General features: G+C 43.4%; 1 protein-coding gene across 15 annotated transcripts in view; it reads left to right on the top strand.

Annotated features, from left to right (window-relative positions):
• The window catches only part of BRSK2 (BR serine/threonine kinase 2), a 409,910-nt gene that overhangs the window by 302,690 nt on the left and 84,380 nt on the right, over positions 1–22,840 (top strand). For all 15 annotated transcript variants that reach the window (XM_081205131.1, XM_081205133.1, XM_081205126.1 and 12 more), the window contains exons 5-6: positions 8,939–9,055; positions 22,092–22,125. In XM_081205131.1, coding sequence (XP_081061257.1) covers positions 8,939–9,055; positions 22,092–22,125 — 151 coding nt within the window. The remainder of the gene's footprint in view (positions 1–8,938; positions 9,056–22,091; positions 22,126–22,840) is intronic.

Here is a 22,840-nt window from a genome sequence, read left to right as displayed (position 1 = left end):
TAAAGAATATCTTACTGATTTCGGAGCACAGGATTTGCTTTTTAAAAAGCAACAAGGAGTAGTTTCCTGACAGTCTAGAGGGGCTGCATGCATTGTGAATCCACACCACACAAGCTTTGGGTTGCACTAAACTACAAGTGTAGACTAGCTCACAGAAAAGAGTGGTGACAGGTTATGGGGTAGATTGAATGCCAAGTCCAGAGAAAATAGGCAAGTAGCACAGATGGGTTTATAACAGTCAACAGAGCACAAGGGAGAGCTGACGGAAATCAATAACAGCTTGAGGGTCCAATCTGAAACTCATTAAAATTAATGGAGAGAGTCCCACTTACTTTGGTAGCCGCTGGATCAGGCCGAGAGATTTTTCCTTATTAAACTATATGACCAAACTCATAAGTCCTTTAGACTGATACTTCATCAGTCCAGCAGACACTTACAGTTCCATGGTTAACAAATGGCCTGCAGGTTATTACTTACATGATCAAAGGTGCCTTAGTTTAATAAGCCATAGGGTTGTTGTTGTTTTTCAAGTTGTTGCTTGGCAGAGGTGGTACAGTTGAGTTGAAAGTAATGGGGTTTGACCTTGGAGATCTAAGTCAACTTGCCCTATGGCCCAGGCCAGCCCTCTCCACTCTCCACCCTCCTTCCAGTTTTGAACAGAAAAATATTCTAGCCATGTCCTCATATGGTCTTGTTCTGTTTTACCATTGTTCTAGACTGAGTTGTTTTATACAGGTTGAGACTGAGGGCCAGTAACTTGCCCAAGCCATTTAGTCAGAACAGGACTGAACATGGATGTGAACCCAATTACAGGTTGAACAATCTAATCACCTGTACCCTGCCACAGAAGCTGAGCTGGAACATTGCTGTCCACTCCTAGGATACTTTCCTGTCAACTCTTTCCTGTACTTTCCTGTCAACTCTTAAGTCTGATTGGAGCAGATTTCAAGGAAATAGATTCCGTCTTGCAGTCATTGGTTGGTGAGGAAAGGCTCTTTTTGCAGTCATTGGTTGGTGAGGGAAAGCTCTTTTTGTTACAACCTTAACTATTTGTGTTATTCTCTCACCTGGTATGGTCACTGTGTGAGAGCCTTGCAGTTCCCAGGATGGCGCTGCTTATGACACTTCATAATGAAAAACTGGAAATAGGCAGTTTGGGTGGCAGGGAGCATGGATTAGTTTGGGAGAGGGGCATTATAATTTGCGGTTTTAAATGCCAGTCAGGGGCTGACAAGATCACAAATCTTCTACTCTGCTTGGTTGTCCAGTCATGGCCATGCTGAAATTTCTGCTGCTGGTGAACAAAGTTTGCAGGGGTCTGTACTGCTTCAAAAATCTGATCAGCGATAACAGTGGGACAAATTTAATGTGTGTGCAGCATAGGAGAGAGAGAGAGAGAGAGAGAGAGAGAGAGAGAGAGAGAGAGAGAGAGAGAGAGAGCACTTGCAGACTGTGTTCTCTTGGTCACACCCCACTGGCCAATGTTAAATTGGCAAAACAGTCTCTGAATGAAAAAGCTCATCCACTCATGGTTTGGGTCAATGCAAAGATTTTTGTTTCATTTTTAAAGAGTTTTATGACTTTCCTCCAAGTCAGCTTATTCTTTCAATTAAAAAAAATTATACCAGCAACATCAGAAATCAGTAGGATCAGCATAATGATAATAACCAAAGGCTTCCTGAAACAAGAAGTTATTTGCCCACTCCTGATTTTTTAAAAATAATATTTATATTGTATTGAAGTGATTTCAATTAAAAGAAATAAAGTGATACAGAAAAAATAAGGAAAAGTGAGGGGACAACAACAACAAAGACACACACACACACACACACACACACACACACACACACACACATTCTTATATAAAATTGGTAAGTGTTGTTATCCTAATACATATATAAATGTTAATAGCCTACTACATTTTGTATAAAGCCCTTCCAAATATTATCATACTTATCCAAGCAAAGTCTGCACCTGTAAGCATTCTGTTCATAGGTTGTGAGTGATGTCATATCATCAATCCATTGACTAAAGTGGATCATATCTATATTTTTCTAGTTCATCAGTATCAGTCTCTTGGCCCCCATTAGGGCACGCAAAGTCCATTTTCGTTGTCCCGTTGATAATTTCCACACTGCAGGTATATAGTTCAATAGAATATTTTTCCCTGAAAGATTTGACTTTTCCTGCACAGTCATTGTTACACAATCCAGCACCTTCTCACAAAACATAAAAAGTATAGAACACTGTACAAACATATGTTTCAGGGAGGCATTGTCCTTGCCACATCTCCAACACTGAGCTATCTTAGCTAACCCTTTTTTAAAAAGGAGTCCCATAAATTCAAAATATTATTTTATGTTGTAGAAGTCTTCATTTCAAATCCAGTGACACCTTGGGTATTGAGGCTAAAACATTTCCCCACTGTCTGGGAAAGCTTGTAACATTGCAGGCTTGTAGCATTAGTTGCAGCTTGTAACATTAGGGTGCCTGGTGCGCTTTCATCTTCAGCTGCTGTGTTCATGTGCAGTTATTTGAACATGGGGGATCCTTAGGGAAATGGCTTGACCAGCAGACTTGAGAGGTCAAATCTGGGGCTAACAGGAATATCCTCTATCTTTGGATCAGCTTACCAAGAGAGCAATTCGTGAGTTACAAGGGTGAGAGAACTGCCTGTAATTCCCAAGCAAGGCCTCCCTCACTACAGAAAGCACAGCAAATGAGGCCCAAAGTGACTTCACTCCTGTGATTTATTGCATTGCCACAGGATGGTTGCCCAAGACTTTGAAGCACCGAGGTAAAAAATAGGCACGTCCAGTTTTGCATTGTGCATTGCAAATATATATTAAGATACTGACAAGGTCCCCAGTAAGTGGATAAAAGCTGACAACCCAGTGCTGGTCTGTCATTCAAGCACTGGCCCAAATTACTTTGAAATGAAAGCATTTAAAGGAACAATGCACATACATTTCCAACATTGGTTGTTCACCTGGAAAACCATATTCTTCCTGGCACATTGGATCAGCATCTTGTTTTAAAAACACTGCCCAGCCTTGGGAGATAAGCATCCCATTAGGTGAGTCAATGGCGGGGAGAGGCCAGAGCTCTTTTAGTTTCCTTTGCATCAGGTAGCTGAGCTGACAGGGAATGGTGTTTTAGAGCCTGAGGGAGCTCTGTGAGGGAGGAGGAGCCCCAGTTTTAGATTTCCTCTGAAGGCATTCCTTCTTGTGAGAAAAGAAGTAAAAACTCCACACAGCACTAAGAGGAGTCTGCATGGAAGAGCAGGGAGAACAGCTAAAGGAGTCAGGATTGGCTGGCTGTGACATCATCAAGCAGCACAGCGATTGGTCCAGCATCTGTTTGTGTGAGTGTGTTGGCTTTTCCCTTCTGGTTTTGCAGTGCTGACAAATAAAAGTATGATTACAGGAAAGGCCCCATGGCAAACCTGATTAGGCTTCAGTGGTAATAAATAATGCCAATTATTCCATAGGGGAGGGAAAACATTGAGAGGAATTTCCCTCTGGTAATGAGTTGCAGGATTCTGTTTTCATCTTATTTTTATTTGGGTTATAAGAGGTTATTAGGGGGGAGCACTGGAGAGGGTGATACAGGATTTTGCATGAATATTGATAAATGACAATTACTTGAGCCTCTTCCCTTTCCATCGCCTGAGGCCATGTCTGCTGATATATACAGGCAGGACTCGTAGTAATCTTTGTGTATGTGTTCATGTGGGAGCAAACGAAAAAGGAATAAGAGCTTTGTTTGCATCCTTCGCACTAAAAGGAGGACTGATTTAGAAGCTGTATGTCAGGGTACTACAGTAGCAACACGAAAAGAGCTGCTTTTGATTCTGCAAGCTGTAACTTGTTGTAAAATGCCACTGCATACGCACATACCTTTTATTAAAAGAGAATTCAGACTTTTGAGTCAAAGAGTCTGAGATGTTCACAAAATGTTAAGCATCATTTAGAAACAGACTTAAGGCAGTTCCACTACATGGAGCAAAGGCCAGTCTCCATGCAACACAAGGCGCTTGGCTCCACACACCCCTTCCAACATTTTACAGACATTTATCAATTGACTACCACTACAAGGTGGTTTCTCTCATTGAGACCACATCATCTGCTCAGAACATTACAAATCAGTAGGCTATGGAAGCAGGCTATGGAAGCAGAAAACGTCTTTTTTTTTGTCTTTATTTATTTTTATTGTATTAACGCCCCTGAATGGTTTACAAGAAATCTTAAAATTATCAGAAAACCCCCCAGTTAAAAACAAGTAATTTAAAACATTTAAAAGATAATTAAAGTGAACTGTAAAAGATTAAAGCACATCAACATTTATGTGTCTGGATAGACCTACCTAAACAAAAATGTTTTAAGCAGGTGCTCAAAGGAGTACAGAGAAGGCACTTGCCTGGTATCAACAGACAGGGAGTTCCAACGTGTAGGTGCTGCCGCACTAAAACATCCATCTCAGGGTCATGGGTTCGAGCCCCGCATTAGGCAAGAGGATTCCTTCATTGCAGAGGGTTGGACTAGATGACCCTTGTGGTCCCTTCCAACACTGTAATTCTAGGATTCTGTGATTCCTATGTTCCTTTTAAGACTTCTGCCTGACTTCTTGGAGAGATAATTAAAGAAGGCTTCTGGTCAAGGTTGACAGGGGTAGGATAGATGGACCATTAGTCTGATTCAAAATAAAATCAAACTTTGTATCATATTGCAGGAGTACTCATAGATCCATTTGTGCAATTTGATTATATACTGTGATGTTTGCAATGCAGGAAAACGCCTCCAATTTCTGGACTATGCACCTTAAGATTTCACGATCAGGGAGGTTTTCTTGCTTCCCTCCCCCCCACATATATGCACTCCATACACGCATACCCACATACTTACAGAAATATCCTTTTAGGAGCCATGCTTCAGGAAGGATCTGCAAATCCACTATCTTCAGAAGGGCTGTAGCCTTTGTTAGCTGCCATTCTAAATGGGTCTGGAACAACATTTCTGATATGCCGTGTACTGCACAGTTCTTCCTCTTTCATCTTCCCTGTTGGCATATGTGGCTCTGTATGAAGCACTTTCCCTCACTCGCTCACCAAAGCCACTGCCTTATTTAATCCTCCTTTCCAGCCAATGTTTAGAAAGCCCCAGGGGCATTTCAGTCTCTAGAACAATGAAAAGGGTATTGTGTCCTCTTTCACCTACAGACCGAGGAGGTGACACCTATCATGTAAGACATGGAACCAGAGAGATCAGCTGGAAAGGAACCAAATGAAGTTCATTTACCCTGCAATGTTCTATTAAATGCTGAGCAATTAGCACATGTTGTGGGGTTTTGCTTTTGTTTTCTTTCACTTTAGCACAAGGGGGTTCTTTTTCCATATTAATTAGATCATCCAGGCTGTTGGTCTCTTAAAGAAATTGCATCTAACATCCATTGCTCCACTAATCTCTCTGCCTTTTATGTTGGTTTTTAGCAAATGGAGACTGGGGGACAATGCAGATGTTGTATATATAATAATAATAGTTCTGCTTTGAGCTGAACTTACCTTAGCACATGTCTGCATTCCTAGTTTGTCATGGGTAAATGATTATCTGAGGCATCATCAGAACATATTTGAGCTGTGCCATCTACTGTGACAATATATGAAAATCAGTACTGTGTATTGTTACTTGACTGAAAATTGCTCCAAACATTCCTCACTACAGAAATGTATGTGCACAGAAAAACCATAAATCTGACATCATGCTTGTCACATGATATGCCCTTGTGATCTTCAATATCTGCTCCCGCTTTCCCAAAAGTAAGGCTTTGAAGCCTCTGAATACCAGTTTCTGGGAATCACAGGTGGGCAGAGTACTGTTGCACTCAGGTCCTGGCTGGGTGCTTCCCACAGGCATCTGGTCGGCCACTGTGAAAACAGGATGCTGGACTAGATGGGGCACTGACATGCTCCAAGAGGCTCTTCTTATGACCCTAGCACAGGTAGGGAAGCCATATGGAACCCCTCCATCCTTTTATGCAGCCCTCAGCAAAACAGAAAGGAGGGGGGAAGCTGCCCCATTTTTCTGCCCCATCTCTGTTCCTTCCTTCCTGTTCCTTTCCTCCTTGTTCCTCCCCCACACCCCACATTGTCCATGTAGTTTCAGAACAACTGGAGGGGGCAGCCATGTAACAGACTTTGGGATGGTGTCACTGCAAGTCCGCGGCAGTTTGTTTGAAATAATTTATCTGATAAAAAGAAATGGATGACTTAAAAAAACCACCATTTGGTGGGGGTTTGGGGGGGGAATTTCTGCGAAGGAATTGTTTGGTTTTGTGTGTGTGTGTGTGTGTGTGTGTGTGTGTGTGTAGTACACCAATCTGAAAGCAATTACTTTCACTTGCTTTCCAGATCAGCAGCTATGTTGTTCTGGTTTTTCCTTTTTTATTATTTTTTTAAAATGGTGTACTTATGTGAGAATTCCTTTAAACCCAGTGGGACTTACCTCTGAGTAGACTTGCATAGGATCGATAATAATAATCTGAGGAAGCCATTACTGACACCTACTTGAATAAAATATGGGGGGCACCCACCCACACTTCTCCCTGCATCCCCCCACTTCTGTGGAACGCACCTTCCTCTGCCATGTGCAACTGGGCCCAGACCTCCCCTTCCTCCCACCTGCCTGCCTCTCACCCCCTGCCCCCATGCAAGACGTTTCTGCCCACTAACCCCCATTCCCACCTGCTCACCTCTCCTACTGGCCTGCCTGCCCTTCCTCAGCTGCCCTGCTTGGAAATGACACTGGAAGCTGGGAGACAAGCCAGGAAAAGAGGGTGGCACCCGGCTGCGGAGGAGGTGGCTGCCCAAGAGAGGGAGGGAGATGCCAACTTGCAGAAAATATTGGGCAGGCCCATTCCCCCTAAATATTTTAGGGGGGCAAGGGGCCAGGGCCCCATAAAATTGGCACCTATGGAAGCCAGTGTGAAATTAGTTAATTTTTGTCGCTGGCTCTGATGGTCACTGACTCTGGCTCTGCCCACCAAAGGATTACCCCTGAGGAAATGTGACTTCTGACAGTTACACACCACTGGCTTTAATTTCTTTTTTTCTTTTTTGTTAATGTTCACAAATTCATTAAATAGTCTTTTTTACCCCAATAATTTCCATAATGCAGAAAAAAACAATAAACAAGCTTATTTTTTAGAAGGCAGTGTTTCTGTCTAGACAGATATAAATTTCACCCTGAGAGGATGAGTCAAACACTGTGGAACCTTGCAGGGATGTTCTTAAGGGATGACTAGCAACTGCTCATTATTCTGAGCTACGTTTTTGTTAAGCTTCTATTTTCATGTCCAAGTGTGCGGCTTCACTGAACTGGGATGGGCATTGCGAAGCTCTCTGTAGACTTTAAAAAAATCACTAGGACTTTTTCACAGCTCACTCCCAGATGTCCAGGTCTTATGTCAAAAAGGGGTGTTGGTACTGAGCCTGCTGTGGAAACCACCTTGAAAAGTTGAAGTGTGTTTTGACTAGTCCAAACCAAAAGTCAAATAAATAATTTCAAGTCAGTCATACTCTTTATAATAATCCTCCTACCTGGAAAGAGTGGGGTCACTGTTCTATGACAACCTGTTGGGTCCCAACCTCAAGAATCCTAGTAGTCAAAGTTATCAAAGGCTGCTAGATGTCCTGCCAGGAGCAATGGGATGCAGTTACTATGAGCGAACTCATGACCAGCAAGCTCAGAGCTTGTCCACACTTTGTTTGTCCCCTGCCTAGAAAGCATGGGTCTGAGAGTTTTTCGCTTGACCTGTGCTTTCTAGGTATGGGTCCAAGCAGTTTTCCGTTTGCCCTGCCACTTTCCCTGGGTGAACTCTCTCTTTACTGCTGAATTTGAGCAAATGTCACTCTGCAGAAAACCCAATTGACGTTTGCTCCGATTCAGCAGTAAGGAGTAGGTTTCCTCTGGGGTGCAGCAAGAGAAATGGAAGTGTAGGCAAGCCTTTAAGGTCAAAGTGAGAAAGGCAACATCCAGCTGATCCTGGAGCTGCAGAGCGACCAGCCACTCAACTATCATTCCCGGAAAGGAAAAGCTGGGAATTTCGCTCATAGTGGATAGTCAGCACCAAGGAGCTGAGTGATTGTCTATTTGAGATGGGTGGTGTTGGAAGGGGCACTGATAATGGTAGCAATCTTCCTCGTTTTCTTTTCATCAGCTAGAGTGGGCATAGATCATGCTGTCATCATCTGGTCGCTGTTATAAACAAGCCAAATCCATCAACATCCTGAAATGCTACTTTTGATTTGATTTGCACTCCCCAGTTTTCACAGCTCACTCACTCTCAAATGGAGAGAACTCTTGGTGTCCAGTGCTGCCCAGGTTTGGTTTCCTTTGGAATGATGTCAAGGGAGACTTACTGGCATTTTCTAATATCTGCACTTACATACACATGTACCAGGTGGAGCATAGGTGGAGGCTCAGAGCAGACATCCCAAAATCTTCTAGAGAGAAACTAAGCCTTTATTCCCAATGAAGGTCTCTCCTTCCAGAAGTTTGGGTCAGTCTCCTTAAGAAAGGGTAGGTTCTTGGCTACTCTTCCAGGACCATTGAGAAAATCCTCAGCAAACCAACCCCTCTCCTCTACAGTCTTACAATTGAGAATCACAGGACGGGAAAGTACTCCAAGAGGATATCTATCCCAATCCCATAACTCTTTTCAAAAGTATCATCTTCCCACCCCCATTTCTTTTCTTTTTTTTTTATAAAACAGAGAGAAGTGTAGCAGGAAGTAACCCTTGAGTCTTGTTTTCTCCCAAGCCAATGAGATCAATCGGAAGCAATTACAGAGCAAATGAGCCTCATATTTTGCCAGGTGGCTTTTGCCTGAGGAGTAGGGACTGCTCTCTGTCTTAACCCATGACCTGCTCCTCTCTTCACAGCCACAGGGATTTAAAACCAGAAAACCTATTGCTGGATGAAAAGAATAACATCCGGATAGCAGACTTTGGGATGGCGTCACTGCAAGTCGGCGACAGTTTGCTTGAAACAAGTTGTGGGTAAGTTGCAATGAGGCCATAAAGCAGAGGTGGCTAGCCAGTCAGTGACTACTAGTCCTGATGACCAAATCAGAATTCCAGGTTCAGAGGTGGCATGGAAGGGGGCTATGCCCTCCTGTGCTGTTGGTGGGCTGCCCAGAGGCAAGTGGGTTGTTGCTGTGGGAAACAGGACCCTAGTCTATGTGGACCTTTGGTCTTATCCAGCAGGACTTTTCTTATGCTATATTCATCCCTTCCCATCTTAAGAAGACTCTGCAGTATTGTGGAGGGGGGGGCAGGATGTAGATGGGCTCCTGGTAGTTCAGCAGTGCCAGGGTGCATTGTCTGCACAAAATCAAGTATCCAGTATGTACTTCCTAGTGCAGTGTTTCCCAACCACTGTTCCGCGGCACACTAGTGTGCCGCGAGATGTTGCCTGGTGTGCCGCGAGATGTTGCCTGGAGGGAGGCGGGCGAGTCGGGCGGCGAGAGGCGGGGCAGCGGCGGCGAGGAGTGGCCGCCCAGCGCGGGGCTCTCGCCATCTGCCTGCCTGGCTGCCTGCGAGCTCGGCGGGCAGCGCCTCCGTCCGCAGCGCCCGCCTCGCGGCTCTCATTCCCTGCCCCTGCCAAAGCTCACCCAGCCAAGCCGCGCTCTCCTTCCTGCCTCGCTTTGCTGCCTCCTCCCCCCCCACCCCCAAAGCTTGGAGGTTCCCCGGCAAGGGGGAGGGAAAAAAATTGAAACTTACACTTTCGTGCGTCCCTCCCGGCGTGACGCTGCACGCTGACGTCACGGGGCTGTAATGGTGGTGTGTCTCGAGATTTTTTTCATCAAACAAGTGTGCCTTTGCCCCAAAAAGGTTGGGAAACACTGTCCTAGTGCAACACAGAGGTTAATTTTCCTAACAGAAATGAAAACCACATCTCATCTTGACAAGAAACAGCTTGGACTGTTAAGAGGTGGGATACTGATAACCTCAATCACCTGTAACAAAACATCCCTTCCCCGCACTGCTTTTTGTTAACTTAAAACTATAAGCATCAAGCTTCAAGGCTTGGAATCCGAGGTTTTTTAATGCAAAAGTCCTAGAGAGATTTCTTTGGAATTTTTGTGAGATGGCTTCCACATGCTGTTCCACTCACAGTGGGAGAGAGTGGCATGCATTGCAGTAAATAAATTAAACTTCCTACACACGCTTACATAAGAGACCTTTTTTTAAAAAGCACCCAACACACCACCACCACAACAAGCAAAGATTTGTTTTCCTTTGCAGTAAAGCCTCTGGTTTCATACTGTATATATACAATGAATTGCAGTTCAAATGTAACCATAAAAAGCCTACAGGCATATGCATTTATGAGTTTCTACAGCAGAAGAGAAATCCCCACCCAAAACACCTAAAAATAGAAAGCAGAGCTGTTTAAATATGCTTTTAAAATCCCCAAAGACTATAATAGCCAGATTTTCCCTTGTGTTTAGACTACTATGGAGACTCAATTGCAGGTTTCCCCGAGGAATTTAGACTTGCTATTTATGGAACCTCTGTACGCTGCCACCACCTACTGGTAGTAATGAAGAACTCGACTGACCCCACTGCTGTTGTCCAGTAAGCAGCACTTTCCAAGATTTTTTCTTTCTTTCTCATGGTTGCAAAGAGATCTGGAAAGTAAGCAGTCTGGTAGGCATCAGTGCGCACATCAGCAAATGCAGAGACTTGTAATTTTTACTACTGGTATTTAACTTGCTTCTTGTAACAGCAAGCCCATAGGATGCTACAGAACCCAGGTGAGAACAAAGGCAAGAGGGTTTCCATATTTTTCTAGGGAATGTTCCTCAAATATTTACCTGGAACCAGTGCTTTTCTTCTAGAAAAAAAGGTGCTGGTACTGTGTACCCTTGAGTACCCCCCAAAAAAGCACTGCCTGGAACACTCATTCAGCAGAAATGGATTCTGTTAACATACTCTTCTTATGCAGAACATTTAATACCCCACCAACTGACCTTGTGGGTTCTCACATCAGCTTACAAAATAACAATAAAAATAAAGGCAATCTACATGTAACAACTGAAGCAACTTTCATATAAACACCGAAAGGCCAAAACAACAACAACAATCAAACAGCTGCACAGGTCAAGCAGCAGGACCCCATATATAAAACCAATTCCAACACAGCAGCTAAAAGACCTCCTGAATAAAAAAGTCACAATGCATTTCCTGAAAAGATGGATGGGACCTGTCCAGCAGCTCAACAGCGAGGGTACCATCACTGAGAAGGTGCTGGTTGTAATAGCTTCTGATCACACACAATCTTAAGGCACGAAAGAGGTCGTGTGGGAGAAGCTGACCATTAGAGTATCCAGGGACATGGAAATGGGGAAGGTGACTTAGGAAGGGTCTATGAGTAAAGCAGGGTGTTCCTTGGGTTCAAAATATCCCTCAACGAGCACATGAATTGGAACGGCAGCTATGCTAACCAACTCACCTCATCTTAAATGTAGAGGGCTATGTAGAATGCACACACATCACTCAGTGGAAATAACTATTATGTCACTGTCTTAAACTTCAACATGGCTCCTTTGAGCCAGTGAGCCCATTCAGTTTATGAGCATGTTGGTGAGCAGAGGGTGGGAACAAGCTCATTAATTATAATCTTTGCTTGGGATTTACCTGTCAGTCTCTTTAGTCTGTCTGTTATGCTGCTTTGGTCTCATTCTTAACTGTTAGTGTCTTGGCAATTTGGGCATCATTTGGTAATCCCTACTTTGGACACATATCTTGCAGCAGAACGATAGATGGTATGATGATGATGATGATGATGATGATGATGATGATGGTGATGATTCTACCCCACCCATCTGGCTGGGTTTCCCCAGCCACTCTGGGCGGCTTACAGCATATATAAAACATAGTAAAATATCAAAAATAAAAAACTTTCTGATACAGGGCTGCCTTCAGATGTCTTCTAAAAGTTATGTAGTTCTTTATCTCCTTGACATCTGAAAGGAGGGCATTCCACAGGGAGGGAGCCACTACCGAGAAGGCCTTCTCCCATTTATCTCCTGAACCACATTTTAAGTCGGATTCACCATAGCAGGGATGTTGACCTTGTGGCCTCCCTATGCTGTTGGAGCGCAACTGCGGCAACTCCAAGCAGCATGTCATATGGTCAGGGGTGATGGAAGCTGTAGTCCAGCAATGTTTGAAGGGCCAAAAGGTCAGCCACCCTCCATTTCATTGTTTTTCATTGCCTCTGCTCTATTCACACCTTCTTCTTCAAATGAAAGAATCTATGTAGTTCTATTGGAGCATTCTCCCTCCCCCGTTTTTTAAAAAATCACTTCCCAATTTTAGATTGCCCTGTAGGTTCATACAAGTTAGGAGCTAACCAGCAGGTAATGTAGCAGATGGCACTGTCAGCCCAGCCTAGAATCTCAGAGGGCAAACGTGCTAATCTGTGGGTAGTGCTGGAATTCAAACCTCAGAGCCTGGAGCAGAACAAAGCCCCGTGTTGCTGCCTTAAAATGCACTAATAAAGAAATCAATGGAAAGGAAGAGACGTGAATGTAATAAACACAACACAGCAGCTCTGCGATCCCCTGCTTTGCTGATACATTTTAAGCACCATCACTAGGCCTCCATGTGAGCTATTACACCACTTCATTAATTCTCCTGGCATGTAGCCCAGCATGGCTGGTACTGGTGCCTTGCGTTGTTGTATCTGGTAAGGGAGGAGTGAGGGGTGCACAGTGTCATGCCACACAATTTCAAACGTGGGAGGGGGGGTGAAGGACGGAGGGGAAGTCAGAATTCTGACCAGTCTTCTCCTAGGGCCCTTAGTTAAACCTGCATCAGAGCTTTTCACAGGAACAGTTTTGCCTATGCTTTGTCCTCAGTGTGGAGCCAGTGCTTGCAGACATCTTTTTTTTCTTCAAGTGAATCCTGAAAGAGCCATTAAATGTTAACAGCTACATACTCCTGTGTGCTCAGAAGTTGATTTTCTAGCAGAGAGGGAGAGAGAGAAAGAGAGAAAGAAAGGAAATATGTGTTGGATAACAGTATGCGCTATTGATGGCCACCAAAGGAATCTCCAGTTAACTTTTATTTGGTGAACTGTAGGGATCAAATTGTGTTTGATGCTGCAGCGAAGCAGATATTCTGTATTGCTGGAGTGTAAAAGTTCAAGTGCTCTGTTAAAGACTTTTCTATACAGATCGAGCCTGTCCATCCCAGTGTTCTCTTATGGAAGGATCCATTAGGTCATCCACCTCTGGCTGGCTTTAGAAAGGCTGTAGTATGTAGCCTTGAACATTACCTTTAGGCAGCTGCTGCTTTGTTTTTTGTTGTTGTGAGTTTTATTTATTTATTTACTTTTTTACATTCCATCATTCAGTTATAGCTTTTTCTGGGTTTTATTCATTAGATCAGCACAGATTGTTTGCTTCTAACGCTGATGTCTATAGATAAAAACATCCCTGGAGGAAACGATAAAAAGTGCAGTCTTGATTGTTTTTTATATATCTTAGAGAACATTGAATAGGGAAGGTGGGGAGGAGAAGCAGGCTAGCTTTTTCGTTGACATAATTTGCCACTGCCTGATTTGACTGCACATCAAGCCTTGATCGTACTAAATCCCTCATTTCTGGAACTCTCCGCTGCTCACATCTTCATAGGGAGGGCAGAACAGTTTTAAACATGTGCACACACATACATGCAACTGAGGGGAATAATGTGCCACATTTGAGGTTTGTTGGGAGAATGGCAACCCCTGAAGCTCCGCTTACTGTAGAAATCACACACCCGGGCAAGTTTCATGCTGATGAGCTGGTCCCTGAAGCACAGGGGTAATTCAGCAAGACTTTGCATTTCTCCAAGAGCCAGAGAGGCCCATGAGCAAACAGTAGAGAGTGGATGGAGCTGGGGAGTTGGCACGATGCAGCTTTTATTAGTTCAGATTTCTTCATTCTCTCGCTTGCCTTTACCTTCCAGGCAAAGAAAATTCAAGGCAATTAAATGCTGGGAAGGCTCTCCCATCTGTCCCAGAGCCACTTCTCCACCGCATGATGCTTTTATGATATTGCAGATTGCTAGTTATAGCCCCCTGGTGCTTGACTGTCACCAGGGGGGAAGTCAGGATGGCTTTGTTATGATGAAGGTATCTGGCTGGGACACGGTAACTTTCTGTTTTGCCACAGACCCTATGTTGACCTGGAATTAGCTGCAACTCTCCAATGGTTTGACTTCACCCCCAAAGGTGTGCTCTTCCATTGTTTCCCGAGACAGAAAGATGCCAACAAAGCTGCAGTGGTACAGCTGGTGCAATGGTGGACTTCCCTTCCTTTCGTCCCCTGCTTTCCTTAGTTAGATCACAAGCCTCTTTGGATCAGGTCCTAAGACATCTTCAAGAAGTTTATAAATATGACCGTGATTTCACTGTCCCCTTCCACACCCCCTCCAGACTCAGGAATTACTGTAATGTATTCATAACTGCATTTACTTGGGTCCTTTGAATGAGAAACATGACAGTTAAATATACTTGAAGCTAGGTTGAATGTGTAGCACATACACGCCTTAGGATCATATCTGGTCTCCTTGTTGTGGCTGTTGCACTTTTTTTCATTCTTAGAGTAAAGGGGCTTTGCTTTTTTGTATACATAGTTGCTCTAGAGCTACACACAATACATTGAATGCACATTATTCTTTTCCCACCCCAAGAATCCTGGGAACTCTAGTTTATCCCTCACAGATTTACCGGTAGTTTCTAGCACCCTTCACAAACTACAGTTCTCAGGATTCTTTAGGGGAAATGATGTACTTTAAATGCTTGATGTATTCGCAGCATGTGTCTATGATATGTATCACTCTCTCTGCTGCAAACAGACACATAAATGCATATTCATGTAAGTGGGGACTGGACTCATTTTAATCTAAGCCAATTCAAGTCCTAGCTATATAATGGCTATATAAAGGTAACTGCCCTTGTAGATGGAAAGGGGTTTTGGTTGGGGCTGTGGGATCTTGAAATGGCATGCAAAGGGTCTTCTGACACAAATGCATTGTGCAAATATATACCAAGTATCTCTAACCTCTCTTATGATATAATTAGTTATAATTTGGTTGTAAAATATATAAAATATAGAAAATTGATGCAACAAGGTCCCGTTAAAAGATTCTCTGGCCAGCAAGGCCTGAGATTAACCATCAACAGAGAAGCAAGGTGAGCTAGGAGCCTCAGCTGGACAGCTCTGTGAGGCAAACATTCGCTTAAAAAAGTAAAGACTTGAGCAGGACAACTTCCCAGAGGCTTGTGCCTCATGTTAATTAGCATTAGAGGTGCTATTTCCCTTCCAATCGCCAAAATTCCTTAGGCCTGGAAATTGTAGAAGTGGTTATTGAGGGTTTTGACATTTTCTCACTTCCTTTTTGCTCATGTTAATCTCCTGGAAATTTAACTCCTCTCCCCCGCTCCTTTTTTATTTTCAGTTTGCACAGTTACCACTTCTCCTTTTTTCTTATCATAGCTTGGGTGGGGGAATGAGTCCCCTGATATAAAGCAATTGCTACTGGCAGCCAGGCTGATTGGGAAACAAGCTGTAGCACTAAGTTTCTGTGCTGCTTCACACAAAATCCCTCTGCTCAAAGTGAGCAGTAACTATGATGAAGTTGACACATCTATGTGGTTTGTTTCCACCCTAAACCAAATCCTCAAAGAAGCATTCTCTACAGAATAACAATTATAAAAATTGTGTGGCTGGTGAGAGGTCCTTTACTAACTGTTTTTGTGCAGCAGTGTTTTGCATCAGTGCCTCTGTAGGGAATCCTTGCTCTCATTCAGCGAACTACGGATATATGGGAGAGATGAAATGATTTGTTCCAGTTTTATTCTGATACAGGTGGTGGTGTAGAACTGTACCAAAAGGGGTCATCTGCACCACCTGGCGCCATTCCTCCCCTCTCCTGACATACTGTGAGCAGCTGGTAGACTCCCATGCATCATTCCAAGAGAGGCTTCTGATCAGGACTCTATTTCTGTGTGTTTTTGTAGGGAAGTCAGCACCTCAGAGGCAGACTCTGGATTTTTTTAAACTGCTGCTGTGCTTGCCTAAGTTCAGATCACTTCAATAAAATTAAATTTGTTATCTAAAACTGTAGCTGCCTTTCCATCCATAGAACCACAGAGTTCTATGGTTGGAACTCTGTACTGACTCCCCACTGCACTCCCACTATATTCCTCATTATGTTCAAGAAGATTGCCTGCTCAAAGGAAACATGGAAATCTTATTTAAGAACATAAGAACAGCCTGCTGGATCAGGCCAACAAATGGGGTCTCCATATAGAAAATCCACCATGCAGATTGCACACTATTTGATTTTCTTTTCTGATGGCTCTGTACCTGGATCCAGCATCCTATTCTCCCAGTGGTCAACCACTTGCCTGTGGGAAACCAGTGAACAGAACATGAAAGAGCACCCTCCCCTCGCATGATTTCCAGCTACTGGTATGGTATTCAGAAGCATTGCTGCTTCCAGCTGTGGAGGTATAGCACACCGCCGCTGGAGCTATTCTTCTGCTGCTCTTTTTCATGTGTGAATTGTAAATGTTCACAGAGCAGCAGAGGAATGTACTTGGAAAAGCAGGGGCAAAGTAATCCAGATAGAAATGTGCACTGGATCACTTCTGTAGGCATCGTACCAAAGTCAAGATGTTCCTCTACTCCCAGGCATTTGATGGGGTGAGATGGTGGCTTTAATGATTTTTAAAGATGATTTTCTCTTATGTTTTGTCTGCTGGGGTTATGTCACTTATTATTTTGTTGTATATTATTGCCTTGTTTTAATTTGTGTGTATTTTGATCTGCTGTAAGATGCCTTGAGACTTTTTTATTTTTAGAAAGAAAGAAGCATTTCAGGAATTTTATAAATGAAACTAATAATAAACGAAACTAATAGGAAAAACGGAAATCATTGCCTGAATTGCAGCACCTTCAGTTCCCCCTACATTACAGCTGTCCCTTTAGACATTTCCAAGCAGCCCTTTGCAGATCTAGAGGTCCTCTTTTTTTATAGGTAAAGGCCCTGACAATTAGGTACATTGAAGATACATGTTTGCAACTGGAAGGTGTGCTTCAGATTTAGCAATAAGTTCTGCATTGTTGTATTTTGGTAGGGTCTCTCCCATTTTTAAATGATTGTATGTTTTGTTTTGTATTTCACCTACCCATCCACCCACATTTACTGTAAGTCACACAGAGAATTTTATGTTATGGGGTGCAAGACCACCTATTTAGTACTGCTGGTTTCCTATGTTGACATTTCTTGGACTTCTGAGATGATTCCGTGGAGGTGATCCCATAATAATGTGTGAACCAGATCTAAAATGCATATTTCCTGAACCCCAAAACTTGCATGTTCCAACTCAGTCTCATGTCCATTAAGTCCTGCTGCTGCTTTTTCTACATGGTGCTTAGAGAATAACTTCTCCATTTCCTCGGGGTCTTGCGAAAGAATAATGTTAAACAACAATTGACGAACTCCTTCTACCGGTCCACAATAGAAAGTGTCCTTTCATATTGTATCACAGTGTGGTATGCTGGCTTGACAGCCACAGACAGAAAGTCTCTACAGTGGGTGGTGAACACAGCACATGATATCATGGGCTGTCCCTTGAGTCTGCTAGATGACATCACAAGGGATCATTGCCTTAGGAGAGCGAAGAAAAATTCTCAGGGATGACTCACACCCCGGCCACCACCTCTTTAATCTTCTACCCTCGGGCAGGAGATATAGAAGTATAATCAGCCGTACCAACAGGCTGAAAAATAGCTTCTATCCGTGGGCTGTTAGGCTGTTGAATGGAAAATAACATAGTGCAATTGACTTGCAAGATTGTGTGTTGTTCGATAAGCACACAGAGTGCAACGAGACTGAGTGTTTGGGGGAGAGGGAGGCTTATTTAATTTCAGTGTACACAGGTTGTACAATGACAATAAACATATTATTATTATTATTATTCTGTGGACATGGGGGTTTGGAAGGCATAGTTTACAGCAGAGAAGCTTTAAGCGGTAGGAAGCTGCTTAATCTGTCCCCAGCCTGCCAGTTTTCCTCAGCTGTGCTCTCTACCAGCTACTTTTCTGACCCGTGTCTGGTATGCAGTTCCACCCTGAGAGTTACAGAATGGGACTGTGCCACCAAATCGTTATGCTTCATGTTCAAGCCAAGGCCTGCAGAATGGCATTTCAGAGTCCCATTGCTGTCTACGGAGTTTGCAACTGAGGGAAGACAACCTCCATCTCCCTGCAAAGAAAAAGAAAAACCCCGGAAAACAAGAAACGTTCCTAATCCTCATGCCTCTTCCAATGTACCACAACAGAGGCCGCTGGCGAAAACTGCTTCTTGATCTTGCTGAGTGATATTGTTATTGAAGACGCTGTGCAGATTGTAGCGTTACTGCCTGGAGATGCAGCAGAAAAGACGAGGATATGCCTAGGGGGAAGAGGCAGGGATAAAGTTGCTTAGATGCACATGCACTGAATAATTAGTGATAAGAGCCAAAGAAATATTCATGACTTTGTAGGAAGATAAATAGATTTTTGATTAAATTTGGATTTTCTTTTCTAAAGCAGTCAAAGCTGTTTGGTGATTGGCAGCATGGAAACGATTTTTCTGTGCATCCTAGTTGGCCTGAGGAACCCGTTTAGAGCTGTGAGCCAAGATAAAGCTGGAGATATACCGTTGCTGTGAATTGGCAGGAAACTTAGAGTGGATATGCCAAGAGCTCATGTTGCTGTCACAGCAGTTGAGGTGCAGCTGTTGAGTGGTCAGGTTAGCCTGATTTCTCTTTCCTATTTCTCCCTGACCCCCTGTTTCATCTGTATAGAACATTAGCCACAGCATTTCTTTACTTCACCAGCAATTGAAAACACAAAACCCTTACTTTATTCTGTGTGGTTTAATGACCTTTTTAAACCTCACCTAGAAGATCTAATGACTGGGATCATACCCTTGGTTGAAAGTAATTGATTGCATGCTCCAGCAGGGACAATCCTTGCAGTGGGAGAAAGAATCCATTCATAGTGCCATACTAGGTTGGTGGAGCTCAGGCCAGACACAGTGGTTTTGTTGTTAGGGCCCAAAGTAAGAATCATGCAATAATACAATAATACCTGATTGCTTTTGAACATGAGGAATACATTGGCTGTGATGTGCAAGACCCATGAACTGGATCTCCCGTGTCTTTTCTTTTCTAAAAGCTGTGGCAAGGGACAATTTGAATTAGAGCTGCGACCCTGATGGAGGGGAACTCTTCCCCTCATTTCCCTGTCTTAAATTGCTTTCTCCTAAAGGGAATGTTGTTCCCATGGGGGAGAAATACTGTATAAAGGTGCCATATTTCCCCTTCTTCAGTGCTACAGTCCCAATCCAAAATCACACACACACAGGGGCGCCGATTTATAAAAAATATTGGGGGAGCCCGCGAAAGCTCATGAATAATAAATAAGCTCATGAATATGCAGATAAAGTGGCGCCGCCTCCTCGTGAGCGAATAGGGGAGAGCGTGCTGCGCCTATTAATCAGCTCCGAAGGAAATTGGGTGGAGCTTTTGCTCGGGAGGGAGGGCAGGAGGCATGCAGCCCGACCCTGTGCATTTTGGGCTGGGGGAGGGGCGGCGGTGGCGCTCTGCTGGAGGGGCGCCCGAGATTATTGGGGGGCGGAGCCCCCCCAAACGAATTTTTGAGGGGGCTCAGGCCCCCTCAGGCCCCATGGAGTCGGCGCCTATGCACACACACATTATGAGCAATTTGATTTTTTAAAAGTAGTTGGGATCTCTTGTATCTAATTTGGTCCAAACACTCAGTGCCCTATATTTCTGTCCACACATCCCTTTGCCTGTATGAAATAGGAAGTTTCAGATAATTTGAATGTGTTTGTGTTGTTACTATGAAGTGAAGCCCTTCCTTTGGGACATTTCTTCCATAATAGTGATAGGAGGCATTTATGCTATACCAATAACATTCCAGTGAATTTGTGCAAGGATGTGGCACAGAGATACAAGCATAATGGTCTGAAGCTGGCATTATGCACTGTGTTATTATTTCATCCCATAAGAATATATGCACAGTAATCACTTCCTGGTAATCTGCCATGTGATGGTAAAAAGAAAAAGTCTTGTTTGAAATCTGCATACATTATTAGAACTGTTTGGATCTCTCTTGCTTTGTCAGGCTGCTTCTAATGAAGGCTATAAAGCAAATGGCTACTGCTATATAATTTCCAGGATGCAAAATTATTACGTGGCAGGTTGGAATGAATAATTGATTTCAGGGAACTGTTTCTCAATTAGTTGCCAGGCAGGGAGCACAGCAGCAGACAGTGGTCTGAGCACATGTTATGTTGGTGGGGGTTGCTGCTGCCGCTGTCCAATTTCCCCCCCTCACTGCTTTGATGGGCCATATGTAGAAATCATGGATCAGCAAGCTCTTTTGACCAGTAAAAACTGGAAGAGCAGAAGAAATAGGCTTAATGATGGCTACGCAGTACAATTCAAGAGCACAGCTATGTATTATTTAGAGCAAATATTCTCTAGCTTCCTCTTGGTGAAGAAGAAATTCTTTTAAGGCACTCTGAAGATAAGAAGCATAAAAGAAAGTGTATTGGTTAATGCATACAACAGTGCCATGCTTTGCTTCTGTATCAATCAAACACGTGGCCCAAAGGGAGGCAAATACTTTGGGCAGACAGGCATATAATAGACAGGAATACAGGAGGTAGACTGAAGCAAAGCAAGCCTAAGATCATTAATATACTAGCTAGGTCCTGATGGAAAATCTGCTTGCTTCTCTCAGATATGCAGTGCCCAGACTAAAGGAAAACAGCAGATATGTCAGCTTAATAATAGCCCTTTGGTGTGTTTCTGGCTCCCTGGAGCCAGGATGGTTTGGGGCTGTTCTACAAGTGCCTCAATGTGAACTACCTGTAGCTCCCTCCTTCAGCCAGAGTCCCCAGTAAAACAGGAAGCTAGTGCTTAATCTGCAGGGCTCCCAGTCTAAGCACCACAGTACCCAACAGTGTCATCTCATGCCATAATATTTTAAGTGGAGGCATTTGAGGGATTTGCTGATGACAGTTTTAGGGACTTGTTCATTTGGATGTGCTCCTAGCTTGTTTTATGAGCAGAAATGAAATCTATTGTCAGAATAGTGAGGTATAATGACTTTTGGTTGATACTGACCTGTCTTTTGGCTATCGTGCTTTTTGGATATATAAATTTTGCCCATTTATTTTAGTACTTCACTATACTATTAATATTGTTATGGCCAAAAGCCTTCTATAATAAATGTGTATTAATTCAGCCATTCATTCATATTCAGCTGTGAGTCACTGGCTGACGACATCAGCCAGTTTTAAATGGTTAGTGACAACTTCCCTGTTCTTTCAGCCTATTTTTAATAATCTTACAGCAGCTGGGTGAACTTTAGAATTTCCCTGCTACTGCGTGAATGGTAGAGCTGGCTCTGAAAGCCCATACTTTCAACTACAACTACAACTAATCCAGAATGTGGCTGCCACACTGGTGACTGGGACCAGCTGCTGGGATCATATGACACTGGTCCTAAAGGATCTACATTGGCTCCTAGTACATTTCTGAGCACAATTCAAAGTGTTGGTGCTGACCTTTGAAGCCCTAAATGCCCTTAGCCCTGTATAGCTGAAGGAGCTTCTCCATCCCCATCATTCAGCCCAGACACTGAGGTCCAGCTCCGAGGGCCTTCTGGCGGTTCCCTCAGTGCAAGAAGTGAGGCTACAGGGAACCAGGCAGAGGGCCTTCTCCACAGTGGTGCCCTCCCTGTGGAATGCCCTCCCATCAGATGTCAAGGAGATAAAGAACTACACCACTTTTAGAGGACATCTGAAGTCAGCCCTGTATCGGGAGGTTTTTATTGTTTGACATTTTATTGTTTTTATATGTGTTGGAAGCCATATTGTTGTTATTATTATTCACATAATAAATAAAAACAAGGAGGAATTCAGTACTCACTGGATCATGTTTTTTTTCTTCCAGATCACCGCATTATGCTTGTCCAGAAGTAATTCGGGTAAGTGAGCTTGAAATCCTTAAAATAATCCTTTTTTCAACAGCAGCAGCAGCAGCAGCAGCAACAACAAAAACTTATTTCTCTCTTTTATTATTGGGTATCTCTGGATAGCCCTCCACTTGTATTACCAAAGTATTAAATTTTCTCACATTGTCTGGTTATCTGAATAGTACAAGAGGTTTATAAAATTTCAGTACAAGGACATTCATGTGATCACTAACAGCCAGAGCAACAGTCCCCTGTGTTTACTTGGTTTTATTTTCCCATTCAAACTATTTTTTTGAGCCGTCTTCTGCCCTTTCAGTTTTCACCTAAGAAAGGTGAAACGTGCTACTCTTGGTGTGTCACTGGACAACAAGGGGATGCTCCTATTGCAGCCCCTAGTGACTTGGTAAACAAAAGGTTCTGGTTCCCACCTGTCAAAATCAGGGGACAATTGTGAATTTAAGCTTCATAAAATCAATAGCAGGGGATTGACAGCTGATGTCATGATCTGGCAAATATGACTAATTCCGAGCCCCATAAAGAACCAACTGGGAGAGAAACAGTTTTTTCATATCCTCAAGGCATCTCTAACATTTCAGGTTTTGTGCTGATTCTTCAGACTTTTTCTTACACATGCCATTCCAGTACATTCTCCTTGTCATCCTGTGGATCATAGACAAGGACATACAATACTTCTTAATAAGAGTTCTCCAGACATTTTTCTTCATGT

Source organism: Podarcis bocagei (assembly GCF_964188305.1).
Source record: "Podarcis bocagei genome assembly, chromosome: 1".
Lineage (NCBI taxonomy): Eukaryota > Metazoa > Chordata > Lepidosauria > Squamata > Lacertidae > Podarcis > Podarcis bocagei.
The sequence above is the reverse complement of the archived record's forward strand: the minus strand, read 5'-3'. Positions and strand labels throughout refer to the sequence as shown.